This window comes from Puntigrus tetrazona, chromosome 7 (genome assembly GCF_018831695.1).
Source record: "Puntigrus tetrazona isolate hp1 chromosome 7, ASM1883169v1, whole genome shotgun sequence".
Taxonomy (NCBI): Eukaryota; Metazoa; Chordata; class Actinopteri; order Cypriniformes; family Cyprinidae; genus Puntigrus; species Puntigrus tetrazona.
The window spans coordinates 13170981-13198575 of NC_056705.1; the positions used below are offsets into that span (position 1 = coordinate 13170981).

A 27595-nucleotide genomic window follows, 5' to 3' on the forward strand; every position below is an offset into this window, starting at 1 on the left:
CATTTAAGACACATTAAACCAGAGATTTTTTGGTCTTTCCATAAAAACATGCTGACACAGCTGTGTCTTTCTTCTCATGAAAGCTTTAGTAAAATGCTGATTTATATATGAGGCTGCTGCCATGTTTTTTGGAGTCATCACGCTACTGTTTAGCAAGTCCCTTGTAATTGTAGATGTTCTGTGAAATGCTGTTCTCATGAGATCAGCAGCCAGTTGCTGCCTAGAATGATGCATGCATTCCCACCTTTTCTGGCGCAGGATGCACAGTTGCTGTTAAAATGTTGATTGTCTTCAGATGTGATTTATTTATCACAATATCAAAGAGAGGGATTTGATCGGCAAGGAACGTTATGTTCAGGAGATCAAAGGTATGTGGACCACAGCCAGCTTCAAGTGGTGGGTGCTTGTGCAAAATATGAAGCCAGTGCCGGTTTTGAGCACCAAGCATGCTGTTAAAGGAGCCTTTGAAAAAAAAGGGGTGGGGTTAGCTGTTTAGCATGGTCTTATGTCAGGAAAAAGCCATGCATTGAAGAAGAGACCCAAGACATGTCTAGTAATATCATAGAGACTTGCAAGTGAGCTTTTTTGATCTCATCCAACATTTAAATATCTAGCACTGACAAAGAACAATGTAGAATCCATCTAAAAATGACTAGACACCCAGAACAGTGTTTTTCAGAAATCTCTTTAATTTAGTTGCTATTAGTCTCTTCACTGCTCTCATTTTCCTGCTTTTTAAAAATGTAGACTGGACATGTCTACGTCTGAAAGCACTGACCAAGAGCATATAGGACCGACAAAGAGAGAACCTTGTATGGATAGTCATTAAAAAGTCATGTGCGGCTTTGTCTATGACTCATCTAATGCAGCCTCACTTAAGTACACGCAAGCATCCATGGGGGCCCACATCACATAAAATCACACACACATACGGTGGGGCAAACCACCTTTGAATGAAGCTGCTCATTCTTAAGTTTAAGTGAAAGAGCGGAGAAAAAAAAACACACAATTTTGTGACCACAAGAAAAATATTCTGGAAAGGGTAACGGATATGTCGGTCAGACAGCAGAGGAGGGTGTCCCTTCTTCAACATGCTTGGTGTGCTTTTTGTGCATGTGGTTGTAATTTTCAAGCAATATGCACACATTTATACACACATTTATAGCATGCTATTATTTCCTAGAACACTAAGAACCTGACTCTGTTAAATGTCATAAACACATAAACATGAATTATATATTATCGGTAGAGTATTTTACATAGTGTAGTAATGAGAAGTTCATCTTGCGCCATTATTTAGAGATAATAGTAGGGTGTTGATACAGTTGGTACGATTATTCAAACTATTGCTAAGCAAATTTTATTCAGACTAGAGTGTAATGATTTCAAGAAGCAGCTTTTGGGGAGCAAGCTGGGGTAGATTAGGAAAGCCCTTCAAATTTGAAGCAGACTTAAAGAACAAGTTCCCGCAGGATTTTGAGCAGTGTTTGTTTTCACAGAACTGTTGGTTGTAGGAATTTACCAGCTCTTGTACTAATAGAGAGTGAGAGAAAGAGAGCTTCAACAAAGACCTCGTCAATCTGCCGACTGATTTGCAATCTGTAACTTTTTGTTATTAACCAGGTGCTTCATGACTTAATTTCAGAGAAAAAACAAAGGAATTGTTGAAAGATCAGGCAGATGAACATAGCCTGCAGAGAGGAATGTTGATGGATTGAAGATGGGATGCTCGGCAGGAAAAATCAAGAAGTAACCAAGCTAATGGCCTCAGTGTCAGGTTTTTTCTAAAGAAAATAAATGGGACTGAAGAAAGTTTGGCACTGCCGACCACATTGTTCCCATAATGTTTGAAACCATGTCTATGCATCGGTTTCTTTGTTGAGAACCATCAAAAGCTTGTAAGATACTTAATGGAACGTTTCCTTATCTTCTATCTTTATGACCATACAACACAATAGAGATGCTATGTCTCTGACTTGCCTACGGCATCATGTGAAGTATGCAAGCTATTTTAAATATTTGCAGGTAATTTATTCAAAACAATAAAGGTCCCTTAAGGCGTTTGTGGGCGGAAGGGATCTGTTGGGAGTTTCTCTGACTGTTTGCAAATTTGGAACATCTATGAGGCAAGTTTGATGGCGTGGCCAACATGCAGTATAAGTAAGTGCTTATTCTGGAATAAACACTTACTTATACTGCATGTTGGCCACACTTATCTGCTTATCTAAGCTCATAATTCTTTATGTGTGTCTGTAGGACACAAATGCCGTCCCTATGGGAGACATTGCACATACTGAAATATTGAGTGTTGGCTGTTGTCTTATAGTACATCTCATAGGAGTATCAAGTGCTTATTTGCAGTTTTTTAGCAATGGTCTATCAACTTGAGTCTTTATCAGTGACCTTCGTCCTCCTTGTTTGCGCTTTGTCTAACAAACCTCTCTGCCAAGCTCTCTGCCTACTCTGACATTTCTAGAATTAATTTTTAGATATAGGTCAATTATATTGACCTATATCGAATAGTTTTTTGGTCACATTTACATTTTTCATTGGTGCTACATGATGCATAATATGAATTACAAAAAGATTCTTAGTTATTTGTAGATTATTTATACCTTTTTATTAAGATGTACTTATTTTTTGGTTTATAAGTTGCTAAATTTATATATAAATTTGTAAAGTTTACTGACATTGTTTGTTTGTTTTCTTTCTCTATAGGTAAAGCACTCTGTGACAGTGCGAATGGGGAAGATTATGGAGTACCATCCCCTGGTCCCGCCTTCAAGGAAGTCTGGCAAGTAAAAGTTTGGCCTAAAGGTCTGGGCCAAGCCAAGAACCTTGTTGGCATCTACCGGCTCTGTCTGACTGAAAAGACAGTCAACTTTGTCAAGCTAAACTCTGATGCAGCCGCAGTCGTGCTCCAGCTTATGAATGTGAGGCGTTGTGGTCATTCTGAAAACTTCTTCTTCGTGGAGGTGGGTCGCTCTGCAGTAACTGGCCCTGGAGAGTTCTGGATGCAAGTAGAAGATTCTGTGGTAGCACAGAATATGCACGAGACTCTACTTGAAGCTATGAAGGCCCTAAGTGAGGAATTTCGTCAACGTAGCAAGTCTCAGTCAGCTGCCGCTGGAGCGGGAGGTGGCACCACTGCATCAAATCCTATTAGTGTTCCCTCTCGACGACATCACCCCAATCCTCCACCCAGTCAGGTTGGATTTACAAGACGCCCACGAACCGAACCACCAGGGACTACTGGAAGCTGTAATAGCACTTCTCCAACTTCTCGCCACAGCTTTCCCCGAACACGAACATCAAGTGATGGAGGAAAAGTTGATGATGGAGGTGGTGCAACAACTGGAGGAATTGCATCATGCTCAAGTCCCACAACTAACGGGTCATGTTCCAATACTCCAATAATGAGATCAACATCTGTTCGTGCGCCAACCCCGGTCAAAGCACAGCATGCTCTAATGAGATCCACGTCAACCCCTGCTCCTTCAGCTGCACCAAGCCTGCCTTCTGGCTCAGTACATGGATCTGAGTTTTGTGCAGTAGGAACCGGGACAAGCAGCAGTGGTGTGGGTGGTAATGGTAACATGTATAGTCGAATACCTCTCAGACAGCCCTCGGTCTCTGGTTCTCTTAGTGACTACGGTTCCTCAGATGAATATGGCTCTAGTCCTGGAGAGCACTCTCTGCTAACCCCAACAATGCAGGCAGGGTCTGCAGGCAGCTCAGGTGGCCATTCTGTTGGGGATGAAGCATCCAATTACATCCTAATGAGTCAGAGAGGAGCCTCCAAACCTCAGCCAGGCCAAAATGCTTTGCCACAAAACAGGAGAGTTCTAAGGCGCTCCTCTTCTAGAGAATGCGAAGCAGAGCGCAGGATAATGAGCAAGCGGGCTTCCTTGCCACCCATGGCCTTGGAGAGACTTGCACCACACCGTCGAACTGGGGAGGAAGCTGTTGAAGAGGACGACTATGCAATTATGACTCACACCACCAGCCGAGAATCCTTTGGGTCAAGACAGGATTCTGGAGCATCAGCAAGTGCAACAGGATACTTGGAGGTAGCTGCAGAGCTCAAAGATGATGCTGGTAGCTGTGAAACTGGTGTCCCTGATGTCATTGGAGGAGCTAATGGAGCAGTGGATAATGGCTACATGTCCATGTTGCCAGGAGTTACAGCTCCACCAGTATCCCTTTCTCATTCCCTCTCAGTAACAGTTTCAGATTCAGACTCGAAATCTGCTGATGACTACATGGCCATGACCCCCAATAATAGCATTTCACCCCCACGGCAGATTCGTCCACCTCCTTCTGGCACTGATGGCTACATGATGATGTCTCCCAACAGTAGCTGTTCACCAGACCAACGAGGGGTCCCTACAGCCTGGATTGGCAGCAGCAGTGCTGATAGCCGAACTGGCAGCGACTACATGAATATGTCACCTATCAGCGCCCGCTCTGCCAATAGTACTCCGCCACCAGCTGATCCCCACAATACATCTGACAAACAATCTCAGCAGCCTCCACCTAAGATGGTATATTCTTACTATTCTCTACCCCGCTCTTACAAACACAATAGTTCAACACGCTTTGAGGAAGGGACAGGAAGAGGGAAGCATTTGGTAAATGGTGGTCGAGGTTTGGGTGGAGGTAGGGGTCTTGGCAAGTCCAAGCATCAAGAACCCCCCGTTGGCCGACATCTGTCCCTTTCATCGTCCTCCTACTCCTCCAGTTCTGCTAGCAGTGAGAGCCTAGGTGAAGGTGAAGAAAAGGCTGTCAAAGTAACAGGAGGAGCAGCAGCAAGTACTCCTGCAAATAATGCTGAACAAGGACCCTTGCAGCAAAGGCAAGGGTCTGGAAGGGTAAAGCAAGGACATCCTGGCCAGAGGGTCAGGCCTCTTAGCCTGTTTGTGGATGTCTCTAAAGCCAACACTTTACCCAGAGTTCGTGAGACGCCCCTTCCTCCTGAGCCTAAGAGCCCTGGGGAATATGTCAGTATTGAGTTTAAGGGGGAGAGGAACCTGAAGCCAGGAAGTAATGGAACCAGAGGATTTCGGCACAATGCTTCTCTTCCACCCAGTACCCACCTCAACTTACCCAGACCTACCTCTTGTGTAGCTGGGTTCTTGCCTTTCTCTCATAGCTCCTCCACTCCCATCCCTCCATCAACTGCCTCTGAGTATGTCAATATGGAGCTAGGGGTTTCCCCATCCCCCTCGCCTATCTCCCTCACGTCACTTGGATTTCCCCCATTCCCTACTCCTCCTGTCACGCCTGCAGCAGCACCTAAAGCTCACGATGAGCACAGAACAGTAGTTTTAAATGTTGATGATGCAGAGAGTGAGATGGGACATAGAAAAGGCAGGCTGGTATCAGAGCCACAGCCAGGAGACTCACCCACAACATGTGGTGACTACACAAAGATGGCCTTTAGCCTGAACTCAGGCAGCACGTTAAGTTCTACATCACCAAAAACCTCTTTGCCAGACCAGCCTGAGTCAGTAGTTCCAGCCCTGGGTTTGGGACTAGGACTAGACTTTCCACTTGCCAAAGTCCCAAACCCAGATCACGGGGCTAAAGTAATCAGAGCGGATCCTCAAGGTCGTCGACGCCACTGCTCTGAAACGTTCCAGGCTCCTTCCTCGCTTCTTTCGTGCTCTGCAACATCATCTTCTGCATTCCCTGATCACACCCAAGTGGCCCGTCGACTTGGTTTTGAGGGTATGCTTTGGGGAAATAGTGGCTCAGCAGACATCTCATCTCAGTACGTCAACCCTGGACTACCCAGTCTATCTGTTTCACAGACGTCCTCCATGGAACAGGGCCTCAATTACATAGACTTGGACCTGGCTAGCAAGGAAAGCTCCCACACTGCCACAGATGGGCAAGCAGCTGTCCACGCACCTGTCGCCCGTATCTTTTCCTCTGTGCTGGGTGGAGGAGCAGCAGGGGGATCTGTAGGAACTGGAGGTTCAGGCGGCAGTACTTCAAACCTCAACATGTATGCTAGCATTGACTTCTATAAGTCAGAGGAGCTGCGGACACACCAAGGTAGCAGTAGCAGTAAAGAAGGTACAGGTAAGATGAACTGAATCTCACAAATGAGTTTAACCTAAAAAGTATAAAATCCCAAATCTCACATACAGTCTAAAGTTCTTCAGCAAACTAAACAGATTTGTCATACAATTGAGTGGATAAGCTTGCATGCTCCTTTTATCTCCTTAGTTTATGAATCACTTATAAAAGAAATAGCAATCATATTTTTATTTAGTTTTGCTCTTTAGAGCATTTTATGAGGTTATTTTCCATTATACAAACAAAACAAAATAACATTTACACCATCTACCTGTTTATAAGTAAACTGTATAACTGTTTCAATGTATAGCTAAAAAACATCTTTCAGATTCTGCAAGGAGTATGCAAACTTACGTTGTGATATATTAGCACACCATTAACACACCTATTGGAGTGACAGAATCATGTGTCTGATTTCCTGTGTGGCTCTATTTATACTGTTTTTATCTCAGGTTTAATTCCACTTTAGTCAATAATAGGTTGTGATGATACACTGGAAACAGAGTACTGCCTGTTCCATAACAAAACTTTATGAGGCCAGGGATCACTTTTGTTCTTTATTCATGTCCACCTGGTGCCTCTAGATACAGGAGCCACCTGTCTGCCAGGCATTACAATGCTAACAATACTGATCAGAGAGCCATGGAAAGTTCCCTTTTGCAAATCTTATAACCATTGGTTTTGTCTGCCGCCTCTGTCATTCCCTGGGCTCCTAAATTTGATTTACCATTTCAAATGTATTTTAGAAATTTCCAGTGTTTATCTTTGAGCTGAAACATTAAAGTGTCCTTGATAGTTATGTATATAGAAGGGTTACAATGACAGGGTATATGGCTAAATACAGTCTTTTCATTCTGTTTGAGTTACCATCTTTTCGAGTTCCCTCTATGTGCGTGGGTTTGTGGCTAGATTGGGGTTTGCCATTCAGTGACGGGATGTTTGCATAAATTGTTTTTTTGTACAAATAGTGACAGAGCAGGCTAACCGCATATGTCTGAAGCACCGTGTTCAGTTTATGTTACGCAAGAAAACAGTGACTCTTGTGGAATAAGAGAAAGCTTGCAATGGGTTGTAGAAATCTCTGATCCGACTATTGCTCTTTTATTTTCTTGCTAAAATGGCCCAGATTTGGTGCTTGATCTTAATTCAAATAATAAGATTATCACAGAATGTAATGTTGGATTGAAATCTAGAGAAAGATGCTGGCTTATTTTTGCAGCAGTGAGTCTTTTGCAGTTAGTGGACAGCATGGCATCGGCGCTGGGGGGGAATGCGGCGAGCTGGCTGTGAATGTTGAGAAGGGGCCAACGCTGCGCTGGTCCAACGTGGTCACAACCACAACCCCCCCTTTTCTGCATGTAATAAATGATCCTTTTGTTCGTGGCTTTCCTCCCTGGCTGCCGTGTATGTGTGTGTGATTGTGTGTCTGTGCCCTTGCGTGTGTGTTTCAGCTCCAGTAGGCTTGAACTCATCGCTCCCTTGCTTGTTTTTTTCCCTTGCGTTTTAATAAAACGTTTCTGTCCGAGTAGAGTAAGAGAGCACAGACAAAAATAGATTTTTGGGAGAGAATGTAAAATGGGAAGTCCCCCTTTCCCTTCAATCTGAGAAAGGATTAAAGCAATTGAGAGGAGGAGGGAGAGATAGTACAAGGGTGAGAAAGAGATGGCACAATGGGAGTGAAAGAGAGAAAGTGAGAGACGGACAGACAGTGTGCGAATGGCAGATGGAGAAAAGATGGAAAGGAAGTCAGAAGCTCGGGTCGGATCGGGTATTCATGTTTGGTGGGAGTTGAGGAAATCGTATGAACATTTCAGGGTTCATTTGTTTGGGTTTTTAGTGCTTTTGGGGGGAACAACGATGAAAGCAGTTTTTCTGGCTGAACTCCAGATTGGGTCTCTCTGGCCACATCCAAACTCCCACTAGCAGTCAAGGGAAAGAAAATAGAGAATGAGATGAATTAGAGGTTGCGATATGGAAGGAAAGCGGTGGGAGAGAAAGCTGAGGGTGAAAGGAATGGCAGCAGAATGCCTGAGAACTACAATATCTGTTGGGATGGGATGGTATATTTGAGTCTTTTTCTTGTAGGCGCATTAGGGGGAACTTTATATCAGCAAAGCAGCCGCTTAATATATGCAGCTTAAATTCTCTCAAACACACACCTACGTACCCGTACACACACTCAGACTGTTTGAAGTTCTGGCAGGACTTTCTTGCTGTGTGGTAGTGCCACGTGTATCTCAGTCTGCCGTAGAGAGCAGTGGATTTAGACCAGCACAGCTACTGGCACAGAGGGAGGTGAATTCCTCCACTGTGCCAGTGTGTTAACAAGAGAGAGTGAGAACGATCATTCATCCATATCATAACCACAAGACAACATTTACCTAAATGGGTGAAGTCAGGCTGAGGTAACTTTTTTAATCTCTTAATCCCACACATAAATACCCATAACCACCTAATATAACACAGAGACACTTCAGGAGTTTTGTAATGGACCCCTACACTGATATTGTTGGGTAATAATGGCTTTTTTTTAACTACTCATGGGGGTTTTGCTTAACTGGATCATAGTTTATATTTCCACCACAGTCTGCACACGTCCGGACACACATCCATTTATTCGAAGAATGTCATCCGTTGTGCACTCATGCGCCCTAAAGCCTATGCATACTTGTAAATGCTACTCTTGGACTTAATTTATGCTTTGCATTGACAAAGTGCATGCACACCCAACCACATCTGGCCAACTGATTTTGAGAGGCCCGAATATTTAAAGCAATTTTATGGGTTCAGTACAAGTTAAAATATAGAACAGCTATTGTGGTGTAATGTTGATAAACACAAACTATTTTCAACCTATCCCTCATTATTTATTTATTTATTCATGCAACGTGAAAAGGAAAATATACTTATAGTAACAGTGGCCATTTGCAAAAAGTATACTCACCTTTTTAAAGCGTAACCACAAAACGTAAACATTATGTGCTAACATGATGGTTTTATTTTAAAGAAAAAAAGTTATTTTCAACACACAACAACATCTATTATTGTTATCATGCCATAATTTCTAAAATCTATATATATAGCAAAAAATACAGTGTCCTTGCTCTAACAGAAGAATTAATGTAAGTGCATTTATAAAGACAAAACAGGATTCCTTTGATGAAGTTCAGTAGCAGCAAATATAAAACAGAAGTCTTGTTTGATGTTTTAACTTTTTTTTACTTTCATTTAAGATCAGTTTAATCCATCATTGCTGAATAAAAGTATTAATTTCTTTTTTTTTTTTAAATATTACTCGTCCCACACTTCTAAAGTACAGTGTATATATATTTTCAGCATAACGCCACTAATGCTGTCAATTTAGCTTAACTTCTGTTAAACCCGTAATATTCCTTCAAATAAACTATAATCCCACGTTCACCAACAGTGGTTCTTAACACTGCACACCAGGCACTGATCCAGAAATCTGCCTATGCTTTTTCCTCTCATCTTCTCTGCATTGAAACTGTCAGTGATACTTTAGCTAAATGTATAAATCCATGAAATGGCCAAACACAGCTGTGTTTTTAAATCTTTCAACTGACTCACTCAATTCTTACCAACACTGTCAACAGTTTCCAATTTTATTTATAGCGTCCCTTTCAGATGAACTGTGTACCTACATGTAGCTGATAATCTCATCTAAAATGATGAAGTTTATTGTTACTGATAGCTGTCATAAAATTGAGTCAGTAAATACTGAGTCAGAGCTCCAGAAGCCTAGCAGTCCTGAAGGACCAAATCTGGTTGCAGCTGGTTTGATAGCGGTCAGTCGGCAAGAGAACGCGAGAGATGGAAAGTGTGGGTATACATGAGAGAACGAGAGATGGAAAGAGATTAAAGTTGACAGTAGGTAATCTGTGGTTATTTATGCACGTCCACGGGGCGGAGTAACGTAAGGTCCCATAGGAATCCATGTCCCAACTAACCCCGTGGAGCTGGAGAGTGGACAAGCGAACGCTCCAATTGAACACGCAGTACCTACTGAATAATCCAAGGAGGATTATATGCTTCTCAGACAGCTGTAAATTTGTCTGCACTGCTTTGACGCAAAAGCCATCGCAGTTCGGAAAGAAGAATTTTGTGTTTCGTTTCAGTATATACTGTATGCCTGGGATTTAATTGAAGTCTGTGAGGTGCCCTAGGTTTATAGTTAGTCTGATTAATTTTAGCTAAACGTGCTATATTTTGCAGCTATAGTTGTTAAGTAGCACTGGTCCAGGAGGGCAGAAAGTAGGACGGTCTTGGTAAGGTAATATTGAACGTCCTTGTAGAACAGATGTAGCAGAGAGAGAAGAACAAAGGTGTCTGTTTCTGTTAAAAAGCCCACACCTGGGCTCTGTAGCTGCTCTTTTCCTTGGGGCTGTTCCGATATCAACGTCTATACTCTGAGAAAATAGGGGTTAGTTGTGCATTTGAATACTTGAAAAGTAAATGGGAATTTGAGTGTTGATGTGGGCTATAGATTTCTTCAGGCAACTGTTAGAACTTGAAGTCCAAAAAGTATATATATATATTTTTTTGGTTAAAATATTTTTCCAATCCTGGTTTTATGTGCAAGGACAACCATAAATAAGTCCTTTGTTGGTAGGCTTCTATAAAAAGTGTAAACATTTTGTAGCACTATGAATATTTTAGCTATGTTTGCGATGGAATACTACCGTGCTGCATGGCATGAAACTATTAAAAATAAGAGGGAAACAACACATTAAAAAAGAAAGAAAGGAAATATGCTATATTGTCCTTTTAATGTTAATTACAGCAAGTGGCATCCAGGTGTCTTGGAAAGTAAATGCAGTTTTCACAAATTTTCACTCAAAAATAAGAATTGATTATTTGCTCACCCCCATGTTGTTCTGTATGACCTTCTTTCATCTGTTTAACACAAAAGGAGACGTTAGACAGAATGTTGGGGACTGACAGATTCAGTCACCATTCACTCTTTTTTTTTTATAGAGTGTAAACAAATGATGACTGAGGCTGTCATTCTGGCTAACTATTTTCGTTTTAAGAAGAAAAGAAACGCATTCAGCAGAAATGCACTACAAAAAAATATTTGTTATAATGTTACAATACAGACCTTTTAATAGAAACCGACAGTCCAACTTGGCCAAAATCGAAAACCGAAAAAGAGGAAAACAAGGCCGAAAACCGAAACACAGAAAGATATTATGTAAAATTATGTGAAATTATGCCTGCTGAAAGGTTGTAAAATTAAATGTTCTCTCACAAAAACAAAGTATGTCAATTTTTATTTATTTATTTTACTTTCAAAAATCAAGTTTTTTCCTTAAACATCATTAAGCATCAAAACTTATTTCAGCATTGATATTTATACGTTTCTTAATCTGAAAATCGGCATATAAGAATGATTTCTGAAGGATCATGTGACATTAGAGACTACTGATGAAAACTTAAGTAATGATATATTTACAAACTATATTAAGATAGACAATTATTTCTCAGTATTACTTTTTACTGCATTTTTTCCAAATAAATACAGCCCTGATGAGGCACTACATTCAAAAACCTTAAGTATCTGTTATTTGCTTTGTTACTATTACTACAGTGACACACTTAAGATTTAAACACTGAATTAGGTGTTTGTGCATGTGAGCGAAGTGAAAGGGCTCAGCAATCCTAATTCAAAAGACTAAAGCTTCAAATCTCCTTACAGTCCAGGTAACTGTGAGTATGTGTGTGTGCGCTAGTGTGTGTTTCTGTATATCTGGTGGCTGCTTGTCCAGCTCTATGAATGGAGCTGTTATGTTTGGGTTTTAGATTAGAGACTGAACATTCTGACGAAGGTTTCAGATTTAAGATCTGTTGACGTGCCATACAAAACCTACAACTCTATCCTTCATCAGTTTATAGACCACCACACAGGTGTGTGTGTGTGTGTGTGTGTGTGTGTGTGTGTGTGTGTGTAATTTACCTGCAAATAACATTTTAATGCATTAAACACTAACTAAACACATTTTTGCACACATATACACATCTGTTTATATATGCATGTGTTTTTTATTTATTTTTTCCCCTAATGTTTTGTTAATTCCAGTGATGTGGTTATGTAATGTTTGTCTATGTGGTATTAGGTCTATGCTCAGACTGTGATTACGTCAAAGTCGCTACATCTGTCACTAATACTGACCCCACTCCACCTGCAGCTATACCCACAATCCTTAGAGGCTAGGTGCTATGGCCCTCCCCCACCCGCTCCACCCGCTCGACCGCTTTGTGCCTCCGCTCGTCTGTTCGGCAGGCCTGCTTAACTCAGCAGAAGTGATTGTACAGTTGCAGTTTTTTGCAGAATAAAACGAACAGGGTAGAATTCGAACCCGCACACACAGATTGTGCAAAGTGTGTGTCTGGGTGCGTGCCCAGCAGTAAATGTATTATACAAGTGCCCAGCTGTGAGTTTATTGCACGGTTAGCGTGTGTGTGTCTGTGTGAGAGAGAGTAGCATCAGTCAGAGCCCAGGGCTACTGTCTTTTGACGCTTAATCTCCCATTGACTATGCTGAGAAAGAGGAAATGGGAGGATTTTAGTGCGTAAAGGATGAATAGACAACTCAATCCCCGTTTTAAGCAGAGCAAGGGAGAGGGAAAGGGAAAAAGAGAGTTTAAAACATATGTATGCAAGGATGTGAATGCAAAGGCTTTGATGCAAAGTGTTACATTGCACACTCAGCTGTTTTCACATGAAGTGTCATGGTCTTGTTCTGTACTGTAAGAAGTTGTATATGTGTTAACGTTAGTTGAATTGTCAACAACGCATCCGGTTTAAAGTGATATTTCTTTTCTGTCATTAATTACTCACCCTTATGACAGCAACGGACACACAAACACATTTTTTTTTTTAATTTTTACAAATGACTTCTCTTTTGTGTCTTCGCTGTGCATTTCTTAAACTAATTTGTGTTTTGAAGATGAATGAAGGGCTTTGGATATGAATGACATGAGGGTGAAAAATGTAATGACTATTTATTTAATTGCACAGGTAATGGAGCCCTGAGGTTTTTTTATCACAGTAAAGCAAAAGCACGATAATTTCGTGCAACAGGCTTATGAGCTCACTTGCTTTAACCATGCATTTATGTTTGAGTGAATGGGCAATTGTGCAGACATGGATGAATCATATCATATAATCACCCATTTCTGTGGGAAGATGTTCAATTGTATATTTCAGAATTGAATATGCATTTAAAAAGTTGCTGCACCTTTACCTACCGCATCTACCCATTTAGTTTTATTTCAATAGTTCTATTGCACAATGCAGACCAAGGTCAAACAATGACTCACGACACCGCAGTAAGGAGCCAATATTTCGATGTGGAGCCTGAGAGAAAGAACAAGAGTAAGAGTGTTGTCAGGTTTGATCTGCCATCTTATTGCGTCAAAGAAACAGAGATACACATGGTTGCCATGGAGACGCATATGACCATGTCTCGGTTTTTCTTCCTCTGTGACCTCACAGAGAGTTCTTGCTCAAGTTTCACTGCGTTTTATTGCTTGTTTCAGAACATCTTGTCTATTTTTGTTCACTTTTTTTCCTCTGGCACATTTCTTCTCCTCATCTTTTTCTTCTTTTTTTTTATCATCCATCCATGCTGTATTTTTTTATTATTAGTTCAGGGCTTAACAACAAGGATTATTTCTCCTGACCTTTTGGGTCAGTAGTCCACATTTATTTTTTGCCAATATTTTCACTGGCCGCATCACAAAAGAATTGCATTATATTTTTGAGAATGGTTTTTATGTACTTCTTCTATTTTTCAGTAGACATTAACTTAGTCTCGAAAGAAGTTACAAAAAATATTGACTTATGCCTTAAGCATAATTTTCTGAATTTAGAAATAATACAAACTTTACCATGTTAATTCAACATTAATAAAGTTCAATTTAACATTATTATTGTTAATTTCAAATACACAATCTGAAAAAAATAGATTATAAATATATTAGTGATGTCAGTGATTTTTTTTTTTTTGTCTAACTGCAAATTAAAATAAATGTTCAATGTAAATCATTCAAGTCCTTATTGTGTTACATGAGAAAGTATAAAGTAGACAAGGAATTCAGCAAATTATTTATTATGAACATTTAGGCTAAAACAGCTCAAAATAAATATGAAACATAAAAGAAGATAAGTTGAGAGACATATTTTTTTTTTTGTTCGGTAACATCTTTACCAGCAGTCTTCAAAATACCTTCCTTTAGGTTGAGTCATACAGGTTTGAGAGGACATTAGGGTAATCGATGACAGAATTCATTTTTTTGATTGAAATTATTTTCTAAATAAGAATGTAAAATTGCATGCAGGTGGCAGAAAATGTTTTGTTTTGACTCATTCATTCATTCAGTTTGTTCAAACTGCTGATTCATTCAGGAATAAAGTAACGACTCACTTAAAATTTAGCAAAAATATTGGCAATATTGTATTTAATTTATTCTGTTTACTAAAAGGTTATATAAAACCTTTAATTGTTTAAACCCATGATAGATTGCACAAAAACAGCCCTCCTGTGATGCTCTTGCTGCAAGTGTTTTATTGTTTATCATATGATGTAAAAATTAAACAAAAACACATAAAAAGCATAACTGTGTTTATGGAGATGTTTATGGAGAGTTTTTTTATATATTTAATTTTTTTAAATTTTGTTTACTAATTTTAACCAAAAAATATAGTTTATTTATTAAGCCTAATTCTGAATAAAATAAAATTAGTGTGTATTCTAACTTTGGCAGCAAAAAAATGTTCTGTTAATGTGCAAGATCAAAAAATGTTATCATAAGATACCGTGAGAGCATCTGTCTTGTGAGTTGTTTTTACATCTGCTGACATTTTTAAATCGACCGATCATCGTAATCTCAGAAAGGTACAGTGCATTGCCATTAAGTGCATGTGTGAGCGTGTATGTGTATGCGTGTGTGTGTGTGTGCGTGTGTGTGAATAATCTCTTTATCTCAGACCTGACAGGGCTCATTCCGTTGAGAGTGAGGGTGTCAGCTGAGACAGCCAAGACAGAACGATGGGCAGATAAGAAAAGGAAAGGAGGAATAAGGGCACACGGGTCTGTCATGGCATTTTTTTGTTTTTCTTCACTCTATTTCTAGTTAGGCTGGATGTTATGGATACAGGAGTGAGTTAGAGGGATAATGACTGGGTTTCTCTTTAATATGGGAGTGTAGAAAAATGAGCGTGTATGTGGTTTTTTTTTGCTGAAACTGGAGTAAACATAGACTTCTTCAGATCTAGTTTCACAGGTTAAAGGTAATGGAAAGACCCACTCCCATTACTTATTCCAGGGCATGTTAGGGTGTGTGTTCAGTGCTGTTCGTCTCTTCTTAGTTACAGCTCTCTTCGGGTCATGGTCATTGTTCAGTAAGCACTTCTGTTGCGTTTCACACAACCTGAGTGAAGAAAATACAGCAGATTAGATCTATTACAGTTGTAGACGCAAGTGTGTTTGCGTTTGGGACACATATTTAAAATTGACTTGCTGGGTGGGTTGTATGAAGTTGACTGTATAATCAGATTGTTTTCTGTTCACAATCGGGTTTTCCAGTCACATGACTTTAGATAAGACTCATGCAACAGCTAAACAGAAGGCAATGGAATAGAAAAACGCATATTCTTTAAAGAATATTTATTTGATAAACTGCCTTAAAAATGCACAAATGCAAATGTAAAAAATGTAATGTAAATGCTCTTTCAGTGCAAACTATCTAAAACTTAAATCACTGCAGTTAAAAATACTACAAAAAATCATTTAGGCAAAATATCTGATAACTGTGAGCTATCACATGATCCTTCATAAATAATTTTTATATGCTGATTTAGTGCTTACGAAACATTTATTTTTATTATCAGTGTTGACAACAGTTTCATATTTTTTGGACGTATTTTTCCATTTCCATAAAATATTTGTACTTTTAAAAATGTTTGTAATTTTTTTACTATACTTATATTTTACTATATATTTTTACATGGTAAATATCTTTAGTATACATTACATTTCATTTTACATACATTTCATACTATAAAAAAAAAAAAAAAATTTAATCTGACCCCGGTCTTAACACAAACAGTTGTGTTCTGGGGCCTGTTTTACACAAAAAGTTGCTCATTTAGAAAAGTTGTTTTTGCGGGATCAAACTGGTTCAGCAGTCAATGGGATTTCAACAGTGATCTTTAAAATCAGCTCACATATACTGTCTGACTGCCTTATCTCTTTATATTTTCTTAATCTTGTTAAATGGCTTAAAGCATTGTTTAGACTTCCGGTCTTAGATTATGTGTGTTTGTGTGTCTGTGTGTGGGTTTACAAGTCTATAAAAGAGCACTAATTAGATTATACTCACCTACACGGTAAGTGTCATTAAAAAAACAAAAGAAATGTAATTTCTCTAAACACTCTTTCTCTCCTCCATCAAAACTATCTTGGGAAGTTATAATATACACTATTATCAAACATCAATCAGGGCTTTTACAATTTGTCCACTATTTCATTTTTGTAAGATTACTTGTTAGGTTTTTTTGTGTTTTTTTCTCATCTGAGCAGTATAAGAAGTGTCAGCTTTTCATAAACTTGCCATTTAAGCTCACAAAATGAATGTGAACAGCCTAAGATGCTCAGCCAGTCTCTCAACCCGGTCAGTCTGTTCTGTTCTGGGGGGTTTTCTGAGGGGTTTAGAGCACTGGTCAGCTCAAAAAGCTGGGAGAGCAGTTATAGGTCAGAGAAAAATCAGCTTGGACAGGCTTTGAGACGAGTAAAAATCTGCAAACCCCTTGGAACTTTTTGTTATGAACATTACATTGCATGCACAGTACACTGTGACTCTCTTCTGCTTAAGCAGTTTTTTTTCCTGTTCTTTTGCAATATTTGATATTGCTTAATGTTTCTAATTCTGTTTCTGAGTTCAGTTGCTCAATTCCGTCTTTGTCCATGACTGCCCTCCTCAAACACATCCTCGCACTCTAGAGATGCGATCGTGCCTTCTCCGCACAAACACACAAATTTAAACACTAAACACATGACCACACACTAACACACATTAACAATTGAGTTACATTCACTTAAAAGAAATATTTTAGAGGGACATGAATATTAAAGATGCAGTTAAATACATGTTACACAATCAAGCATCGGCATACAACAGATCTTCACAATATTATGCATAATACTCAGTTGTTATGGGTATAAATAACTATGTCTCTAAAAATATATGACAACTGCCCAAGATAGCAGACAAAGCATAATACTTATACTATATATATGTATTACACTTCTAAGTAGCTTATGGTTGAGTTTAGTGTGTGTAGGTGTGTGTGTTAGATTCATATAATTTATACTAAAAAAAAAAAAAAAAAAAAAAAAAAAAAAAAAAAAATATATATATATATATATATATATATATATATATATATATATATATATATATATATATCGTTTTCATCAAGCATGCATTTATTATGCAAACAAAAACATTTATTTTGTTTGACAGAACAAGAAATGAATTATTGAATGTTATCAAAATCTTAATTATACCAATGATAGCCACAATAATTTAAATGCATGCTCATTCATACAGCTGCCAAGCTGTTGATTTTGGATTTGTAAGATGGATTGAGTTCTGTAAGTGTATAGCTCTTGAAGACTGGTTTAAGCTTGTTGGGAGCTAAAAGAACAGACTGGGCCTCAGGCTAAATTATGTAACACTCCCATACATTTAATTAACTAAATCAACCTGTCTCTCCCCAGCGCTCCAGTCCGAATGTGACAGTCTCACACACAGAAGCTGCTGTTTTCACAGAACTCTGGCTGTTTGCACAGTGTGTAACTGTTCAGAGTGTCAAACTGTCAAAGACTTAAAGGGGATAGATCACCCAAAAAATGAATTCCCAGATCAGCATTACTGAAGGAATCACAGCACAAAACAATGACGGTTCGCTTCAAAAGATTGGGGTTATGAGTCCATACTCACTAATGTTATTCAAATAATTGTGGAACTTTGTGTGATTGAAATATAACATTTTTGCTAATAAGACTATACTCACCTACACACTTAAAAAACATGACTGCATTTTTTCAAACCTCTTTTCTCTTCTATATCAAAAGTATCTTGGGCAGTTATTACAAATGCTTTAAAAATTCAGGTTTGCCTTCAAATGAATAAATTGCAGTTATTTATTAAATATAACCAGTGCTCACATCTAGCTATTCCCAACTTTAAAAATGACGGCAAAACAGTTCAAGAGCATCATTTTATGTTCCACAAACAACAGCAAAAAATGCTTGTTTATAATGACATGAGGGTAGGCAAATAATAACAGAATTTTCTTTTTAGCTTGAACTAGGCCTATAATGGAGAATGATGCTCAGCCTCGCCTCTTTACATCTTTTTCTGTGTTCTACATTCTCTTTCAACCCCCGTTCTTTTAATCTTTCAGCCGTCTTCGTTCTCAACGATTCAGCGTTTTATCTCTATTTCTGTCTGTTCCTCTCCCTCTTTTTTTCTTATTTTTCTCTCCTCCACGTTCTGGTTTGAATATGCAGTGACCGAGGGGCTCGAGGAGTGACGTACAGATGTTGAAAAACATCAGCTAGCTGCTTACCTCAACGTGTGCGTCACTCTGCATCACTCATCCCTTATTCCTTTTTGCATGCTCTCCATCTTTACACCTCCCTCCGTAATTGCTCTCTAAAAAAAGTCTTGTTTGTGTTTTCGTGTCCAATTTTGTTTTTTATTTAAAAGCGAACAGGAAGGCTACATTTTCTCATGCGCACAAACTCACACAAACAAACAGTCAGACACGCACACAGGGTTTTAAACCTCCAGAGGGATAAATGGCCTTGCAGCATCTCATCATTACTAGCGAGATGAGAAAGAGTGGAGATTAAACCCAGTGACCCGGGAGGTGTGTGTGTGTGTGTGTGTGTGTGTGTGTGTGTGTGTGTGTGTGTGTGTGTGTGTGTGTGAAAGAGAGAGTACGGGAGAAAACAACCACTCAGCACTTTTACATATTATATTAAACATGCCATACCTGGGCTGATTCTGTTCAGTGTGTTTTTCTAATCTGATCTATGTGACAGCTTCTCTCTGTGAATGATGTCTGTGTCATTCATCAAGTGTTTCTGTGTGAGTTTGTGCGCTTGTCCGTGTGTGTGTGTGTTGGCAGGTTAAATACTGGAGGGTTTAGGTGACATGCTTTATGAGCCACCCTGACAAGAAAAAAGTTCTTATATTACTTCTCAGTCTCTCTTGGTCTTTCAGGCTCTCTTTTCAACATCCAGAAGCCCCAAAATAGTATCTGAACACTTAAGGCACACTTTAAAACGTGTCTAAAGTATTTAAAAGTTTGGGGTCAGTAGGTTTCTTTTCCTTTTTTGAAAGCCCTTTTGTTCTGCATGAGTTGCATATAAATTGATGAGAGTCTGTGTTCTAAATCTCTGATTCTATTTAGAAAAAAATAAAAGCTGTTCTTTTGAACTTTCTATTTATCAAAACATTCATGCGTGAAATAATGTATCATTATTTGTGCTAAAATATTTAGCAGCACAACAATTTATAACATAAAAAAATAAGAAATATTCTTTAGCAGCAAATCAAATTTTCTTGATAATACTTTCTATATATATATATATATATATATATATATATATATATATATATATATATATATATATATATATATATATATATATATATATATATATATATATATATATATATATATATATATATATAAAAATTATGGACATATTAAACTAAGTTTATCTACTCTAAAATATCATGTAAATTATTTTTGTTTTAAAGACTTAATAATTTAGTTCAGACAAAAATATTGTTTGATTGCATGTGGCACTTGATTTGATATAAAATCTTTGTCTAACTGCGTGTTGCCTGTTAAGGAAAAAGTACAAGCAGTGGAAGAAAGACAGAATGTTATTTAGTGATGAGCCAGGGACAAAACGTTTCTGTTTTGTTCATGAATACATGTTTTCCGCTGTCTGTTGCCCTGTGTGTTGAGCAGACAACTTAATTCTCTCTGAAGCTCTTCAGAATAAAGTTACAGAGTGAAACCTTAAACTTGCAGGGGAAAGGGGGAATGACAGTGAAAGAGAAAGAGAGGAGGATGGCGGAAAGGAAAAAAACTAGAGAAGTAAGTGCCTATTAATAATTAGTCATTTGATCAGGCAGCATTTTGGATCTGTATTTTGGCATGGCTTTCAAGGGTATGTGCCTGTGTGTGTTTATTTAGCTATGCTTTGGGGACAAATTGAGCTAAATTTGACAAAACCTCCCTTCAGGGTCCTCATTTGGAGAAATGATTAATATATAAACCAAATCATGTTGTTGTTCCAAAAATCCAAAGACTGTTTGGTTTAGCTTTTGCTAATTGCTAAACATATTTAAAGTTAAGTAAACTGGTGTGTGTGTGTGTGTGTGTGTGTGTGTGTGTGTGTGTGTGTGTGTGTGTGTGGACAAATTCAGTCCAAAACTGAAGCTCTGAAAGGGCTCAGTCAGCATTGCTCAATAAATGTACCGCTTACTCTTGGGTCCTTTTAATACCCAGAGCAAAACTCTTCCTAACTTCGAGTACATGCGCGCACACACACTTTTTCAGCTGTCTAAATACTAGTGTTTTTGTATAATGTTAATTATGGTTACTACAAATAAGTTTCCAGTAATTTAAGCAATTTTTCTGTGAAATTAATAGTCAATGTATATCAATAACCTCATATCATTTCTAACCAAGCAGCTTTCTGATGGTTAGCGTGTTTAAACCATTTGACGAACTTGAACCCGATGCGTAATCTGAATAAAAAAATATTTAGCCATTGTGTAAAATTCCTAATTACGTGGACTGCTATTGAAAGAGACCGAATTTGGGTACAGAAAATTTCATTGTTGGTGTTTTATTCTTAAAGCAATACTTTAGTTACATTTTAATCACATGTGTCTTTAAGGACATGTCTAAAAGAGTGTTTGCTCAGACTTAGTGGACCTCCGGTAATAGTTTTGTCTACAGAGTATTTTTAATGTAGCCCACGTACATACAGTACCATTCAAAAAGTTGGGCTCAGTATGACTTTTTTGTAAGAATGTTGTTTTTGGATGACTCCAAGGCTGTGTTTGTTTAAATAAAAATATGGTAGAAAATGTCATTCAAAAGAAGCATTTTTGTTGTTTTACAATATAATAGAATCCTACGCAAGTAAAAAAAAAAGGCACATTTAATGACATATCACTGATATGTCATAATCATAAAGAAATTTTATTAGGAAGATTTCTTTATTGCACAGTGCACATTTGTTAATATTATGCCTAAAATGTGTTTTAATATCGCTATTAATAGTGATTTTATGATCTCTGTAAAATCAAGATATTTAAAGTGTACATGAAGTATATTTGTAACAATTCCACTTCAGCTAAATCAATTCAGTATATCTTTAGTTGGGCCTCAATACTACATCCTCACAATTCAAGTGAATTAAGCACATACATTAGTTACAATTTAACACTTAAAGTACACTATTAATTATACTATATGATTTGTATTTCATTAAGCACATAAATATCTAAATATATTTGTTTTATGCACAAATTAAATATATTTCAAATACATTTTTGTATACTTTTTTCACTATAGGGTTTAATGGCGAAGCATTTTCTGCAGCTTTTACTCGAGTGTTGTCACAGTTCTTTGGAAATCATGATACTGATACAGCTTTTCAATTAATTAATTTATTTTTGCATGCCCTTACTGTCATTTTTCATCAAATGAATGCATCCGAGCTTAATAAGAGTATTAATTTCTTTCTTACTGGCCCCAAAGTGCAGCATTTTTCATGGTTTATTGTAAGTGTTTTAATAAAATGTGCCTGTGCTGCATGTGTTAAACGTGCACTAATCGCAGAGACTGTCTCTCTGAAACAGCCTGGGGGTTAAATGTCAAGCCCAAGGGCACAGCAGTGAGGAGAAGCGAGATCTCAGATCACTCTCTTCACAGGACACCGAATATGCTGTATGCGATAGATGTCACCTAATTTTAGTGGGCTGCACTGAGACATTTAAGGTAATTATACAGCAACATTATTGCTGCACTGTATTATACAGCATTATGCCTGGAGAAAGAGACGTACAAACTATGATTTATGTTGCATGTTTCTGCAAAGACATTTGGCAGAAAGTGGTTAATCCTGAGGAGCGAGAGAGAGAGGGTACAGATGAGTCAGCAAACAGTGTTTGTTAGTTTAGAGCTGGTTGTTGGGTTTTCACGAGGCCCTGGTGGAAAATGCAGTCTTTTTTCACATTTTCTATGTTGTTTTTAGGGGAAAATTGGCAGCATTTGTGGTATAGATTTAAACATAACTTCAGCAGAGCTAAGAGCAGCTGAATTCGTATGAACTTTCTGAATATGTATTCAAAAATAGGAAATAAATGAACAGTAAAGCTTTGCTCCAGTGAAGTGCTTCTGATTTCTACCCGTGTCACAAAGCACACAGATTTTTGTCATTTACATGTTCATTACACACACACACACACACTCAAGACATACTAACAAACCTGCATTACTTGTAGGACTTTCCTTCCTTTTACTTTCCTTGAGTCGTTCATTTACTCATTCTCTTGGTCTATATTGCTCTTTGTTTCAGTGTTTGATATGTGATGGACTTCAGCCACATGTTTTCCCAGAAGACATTCTCCATGAAGTGTGTATGTGTGTGTGTGTGTGTGTGTGTGTGTGTGTGTGTGTGAACTTTGACAGCTGTTGTTTCATGTCAGTGTTGTAAGACCCCATTGAATGGCACACACACATATACTCCTGGATAAACATATCACCCTGTCACTCTTAAATTTGATGTGATGCTCGTCAGTGATTGACAACCTCGGGGGATGAAAAGGCAACGTCACTCACATACTTGAGCAGAGGAAAGATCAGCATGTCACATACTCTCTCACACGCAGGCACTCAGAGACACACATAGCTGTCCATACATGCTTTCATACACAGGAGGCATTACATACTATATGCCAGAATGCTATTTAAGGCCTTTCATCAGCTTTTCTGTCTTTGTCACTTAAAAAGCATAAATGCATGCCAACATACACAGTAAAATAATAATAATAAAAAAAAAGTATGTCTTCTCATCAATGTATATTTATATACATTATTTGGTTTGTTTTGTTTTTGTTTTAAAAACTTTTTTCATATAATTTATTTATTAATTAATTAATGTGATTAACAATTGCATAAAAACAGCAATATTATGTAATGCAAATTAACATCTTATTTTATTTGTAATTTATGTAATTTAGTCCTGTGAGGCAAACCTGAATTTTCAGCATCATTACTCTGGACTTTAGTACAAAATGATCTTTCAGAAATCCTGTAGATTAAATTTTTTTCCTCGAGAAACATTACTTATTATTTTCAATGCTGAAAATAAGTGATTTATTTTTTTAATGACTTTTTGATGAATACAAAGTTCAAAAGTATTTATTTTGAATATATATCTCAATATTACAAATGTCTTTGACATTACATTGTCAATTTAATGCATTGTTTCTCTTTCTGAAGTATATATCTTGAAATAAATACTACACAATACTGCATTAATATACTAATATACTTTAATTAATTTAGCATTTATTTATTCCAGCGTAATACCTTAATTAAGTTAAACATCATTCTATTCAAGTTAACTTAATTAATGTACTAATTAACTAATTAATATACATTTGTCTAGTAGATTTTAGTAGTTCGGCTTGGTTGGTGTATTAACAATAGATACGTTAATAAAACTCTAAAATATCCAGTCACCAAAAGGCTCTCCCCATTCAGAACTGTACGCCTACTCACACTGAGCTAATGTATGCCGACCCAGACAGACAGATAAAACATAAAACATGTCACCGAGCAGACAGTGAGAGAGGGGGAAGAGAGCGAGAGAGAAGTCCCAGAGGCATTGTTAAATTGATCAGTGTACGGATGGCAGGATACGTGATGAAATGAGAGAGATAGATGGATGGATGGATCTGTGGTCTCATCTCATTACAGCTCTTAGTGCAGGAAATGGCTTTCTACCTGCAGCACAGCAGCTGTCACGTCCAAACTAGCGTGGTTAGCATTAAGTAGTTAGCATTGCGATGAGAGGGATTCTTAACAGTTTGCACACTTTTCTACTCCATCGGTTATTGAAGAGCCACCATTGATTATAAACGGAGAAATGTATAAAGGTGCAAATAAGTTATTTAATTGTACCGCACAGTAAGCAATTTAACGAAAGCTCCTGCTTTTGCTGCAGAAAAAGGCCGGCATGAACTGTCACCAAGCATAATTTGTGTTTTAAGCGCTGCATTGCCAAACGCCGGTGTGTATTGATGCTCATCTGATTTCTGCCTTCTCCTCTCTCTCTTTCTGATTGAGTCTCTTTGTGTTCTGGTTGGAACAACTTGTTCTGGAGGGACTAAATATAGCTGTGCGCAGTGAGGAGCAGAGGTGGCGGGGGCAACCTTTTTACAATTAGAGCCAAGACTAGAAAATTGAGAGCAACAAGGAAAAGGAACATTGGTCAATTTTCAGGCCATCAATAATAATTATGTTTACCTCCCCTTTGTCAAAACATGTCATTTTTAAGGTAATCACTAACAAGGAGTTCATTTGCTTATTTTATTTTTCAGAAAGTTTTTTCATTGCACATTCCAAGTAATATCAATCAAAATGGACTTGTTTTCTGCAGTAAAATGTGAACTCCCCATGCCTTGAAAGTAGATAATATTGACTTTGTAACAAAATGTGTTTATGCTTCAGATCACGCTATATGTGGAATATAATGTACGGCAGTTTTTGCAAATGAACATTTTTTTTTTTTTTTAATCCAGTACTGTTGATATTTGATTTACCTGATATTTTACCTGTTGGTTGATTTTGGCACAGAGTTTTGAGTTTAGTCTATATAAGATTTATTCAGCAATTTTGTTTTTATCATCATCTGCCAGCAACTGTTTAGTGGCAAATGAACAGATCGTAAAATCTACTGGCATCATCAGTGGGTGCTACATGTCTTCTGTTTATATTATTTTGTTTTTATTAGTGAATTAGGAATAAGTACCATGGAAACAAAACGTTCATTTTAATCTGATAATTTAGTGTATGTCTCATTTGCCATCAAACAATTAATCTGCAATTGTTTTGTGTGTCCGACTGGTTCAGGACTGTCCTTAAAATTAGTATGCTAGAATGTTTTTAGGAAGAAGGAAAAAAAAAGTTACAATATAGTACATTAGTACCCCAGTTATTCATATGAGCTTTTGTGTAGAGCAATATATATAATGGTAGTGCATTAAATCAATACATTATTTTGTGTGTTCCCTTAGAAACAAAACCAAAAGCTATCAGACCCAATAAAGCTGTACATTTAGACGTTTAAAAAAAATCTTCTCTTCCCACTAAATTGGTTGCTTTCTCTGCTGCGAGTGTTTATCCAAATGACTCTTTACAAATAGCACGATATTGGATGGAAATGAAAGGGTACTAGGCAGAGGGAGAGAATAGCTCATCTTTGCTTTTATGAATAAAGGCCATCAATTTGTTATTCTGCAGTGATTGTTTTTTATGCCGGGGCCTCGTTTGTGGACCAAGCAGTGACGCACACCGGATTGATTAAGTGACTTGAACACGCATATTTTGTCTTGGTTGCAGGTGTTGAACCTGCATGTGACTTAAGTGTGACCTTGTTCACCTCTCATGAACGCATTTACATTTCCACATCAATATGGGCTTATGCATCATCACAACATTAAGGCCACGTAACCCTGTGCAACTCAATGCCATGATACATATGCAAATAGTTATTCTGATAAGAACAGCTGCAATAGAACATAACTATTGATTTTCCAGCAATTGCACAAATCACTGAACGGCGTGAGGTAACAAGACCTCTCATCCAGAGTTTCAGTTCGCCTTATTCTTAGACTGCAGGTTTATTCATGGCAGACCTCAACATGCATTAATGCATATTATGTTTGTGCTAGAATTTTTTTTTTGTTTTAAAATTACTCTTAACCAACTCTTCTCTGATCGGGTTTATTATCGTTAACCAAAACTAAAAAGTTTTAGAACCTAAAAATAAAATAAAAAAAACTAAAATAAAATCGAATCCGAAATGTTATAACTACAATAGCATACCAGCAGTACTAAATTAACACATGTATTAGAATATTAAGCATCTGATTTGTCTTTTTTAGAATGCTGATGCCGCAGCAGCATGGAATTCTGGGAAACAGAACGCCGGCGCTCTGTGTGTGCACAAAGCCCAGCAATCTTCACAAGTACTTTCGAAAGACTTCTGCAGTGATTGGCTGCTGCAGCCAACGGGAACATGTGCCAAACGAGCAGAGCAACAACTGCCCGCGCTCTAAAGACTATCAACAGACAAGCACAATAACCAATCAGAGAGGAGACAGTGGAGCCAATGACAATGACCTTTGACCTTCGACAGAAGCTTGAACAGTTCGTGTCCCGTGTCCACAAAAAGGATTCAGTGATTCAACACTGTTGAACATATTCTGTGTACACAAAAAGTGCCTCTTGTTTCTGATTGTCGCTTTCTGAATATAGACTTTCAATTGTTCAGGCGCTGATTGACGTGTTTGTTCTTTCGTTTTATGTAAAAACAGACTGGAAAAGAGAGCCTTTAAAGGCGTTGCTGCGAAACGTCAACAACGCTGATGGTACTGCTTCGGGAGAAAATGGCGAAGATGAAGTAATTTACGACTCTCGCGTGGTGTTCATCATGGTGTTTAGCTAACCTAGCATCACACATGTGTTGACTGACTAGTTCATCGTCCTCCGTGTTCCTTTCTCCACCCATTCGCCCCGTGCGTGACATGTTCTAGCCATGCATTAGTACTTAAGTGCCTGTCTCGTTTCTGTCTCTCTTCCTTTTGCTCTCTTCACAGTAGCGTCCTGAAAGGAACCAGTAACAGACGTTTGGCTCAGTGACACTAAGCATCTATTTTTACTCTATGGGTGGGGTGCTTCTGTGATGGTGTCCTGCGGTAGCTTACCTCCACTGGCACGCAAGGATGCTAGCTGACCCAATCCTGGGCTGTACCAATGATAGTCCAGAATGGGGGAGTGTAAAGGATATAATTTGGGAATCGTCCCCACACACTGTATCACAGTGACACCCATTGCTGGCCAACAGTGGTAAAATAAAAGTGTTAAAAACACGATTTTCTCTCATTTGTGCTTTACTTTTTATATGTCTTCTAATATGTTCTTTTAAATTAATTAAAAGTTACAGTTGGCCTTGAATTGAAATAATTATAATGATTTACTCACCTTCATGTTGTTCCAAACTTGTATGGCTTACTTCCTTCGGCAAAAAAGATGATATTGTGAAGAATTTTTGTAACCATTGTATGTAAAAACATAAAAATAAATAAATACTATGGAA

The 27595-nt window shown here is 37.9% G+C and overlaps 1 protein-coding gene across 3 annotated transcripts in view; it reads left to right on the forward strand.

Moving 5' to 3' along the window:
- The window catches only part of si:ch73-335l21.1 (insulin receptor substrate 1-B), a 37905-nt gene extending 10536 nt beyond the window's left edge, over nt 1–27369 (forward strand). Inside the window, exons 2-3 of one of the 3 annotated variants that reach the window (XM_043244270.1) lie at nt 2719–6081; nt 26382–27369. In XM_043244270.1, coding sequence (XP_043100205.1) covers nt 2719–6081; nt 26382–26389 — 3371 coding nt within the window. In that variant the 3' untranslated portion in view covers nt 26390–27369. Of the gene's footprint in view, nt 1–2718; nt 6102–26381 lie in introns of those variants that run through there. The other 2 variants (XM_043244269.1, XM_043244268.1) reach the window with 2 other exon arrangements.
- Nucleotides 27370–27595: the final 226 nt, after the last annotated feature.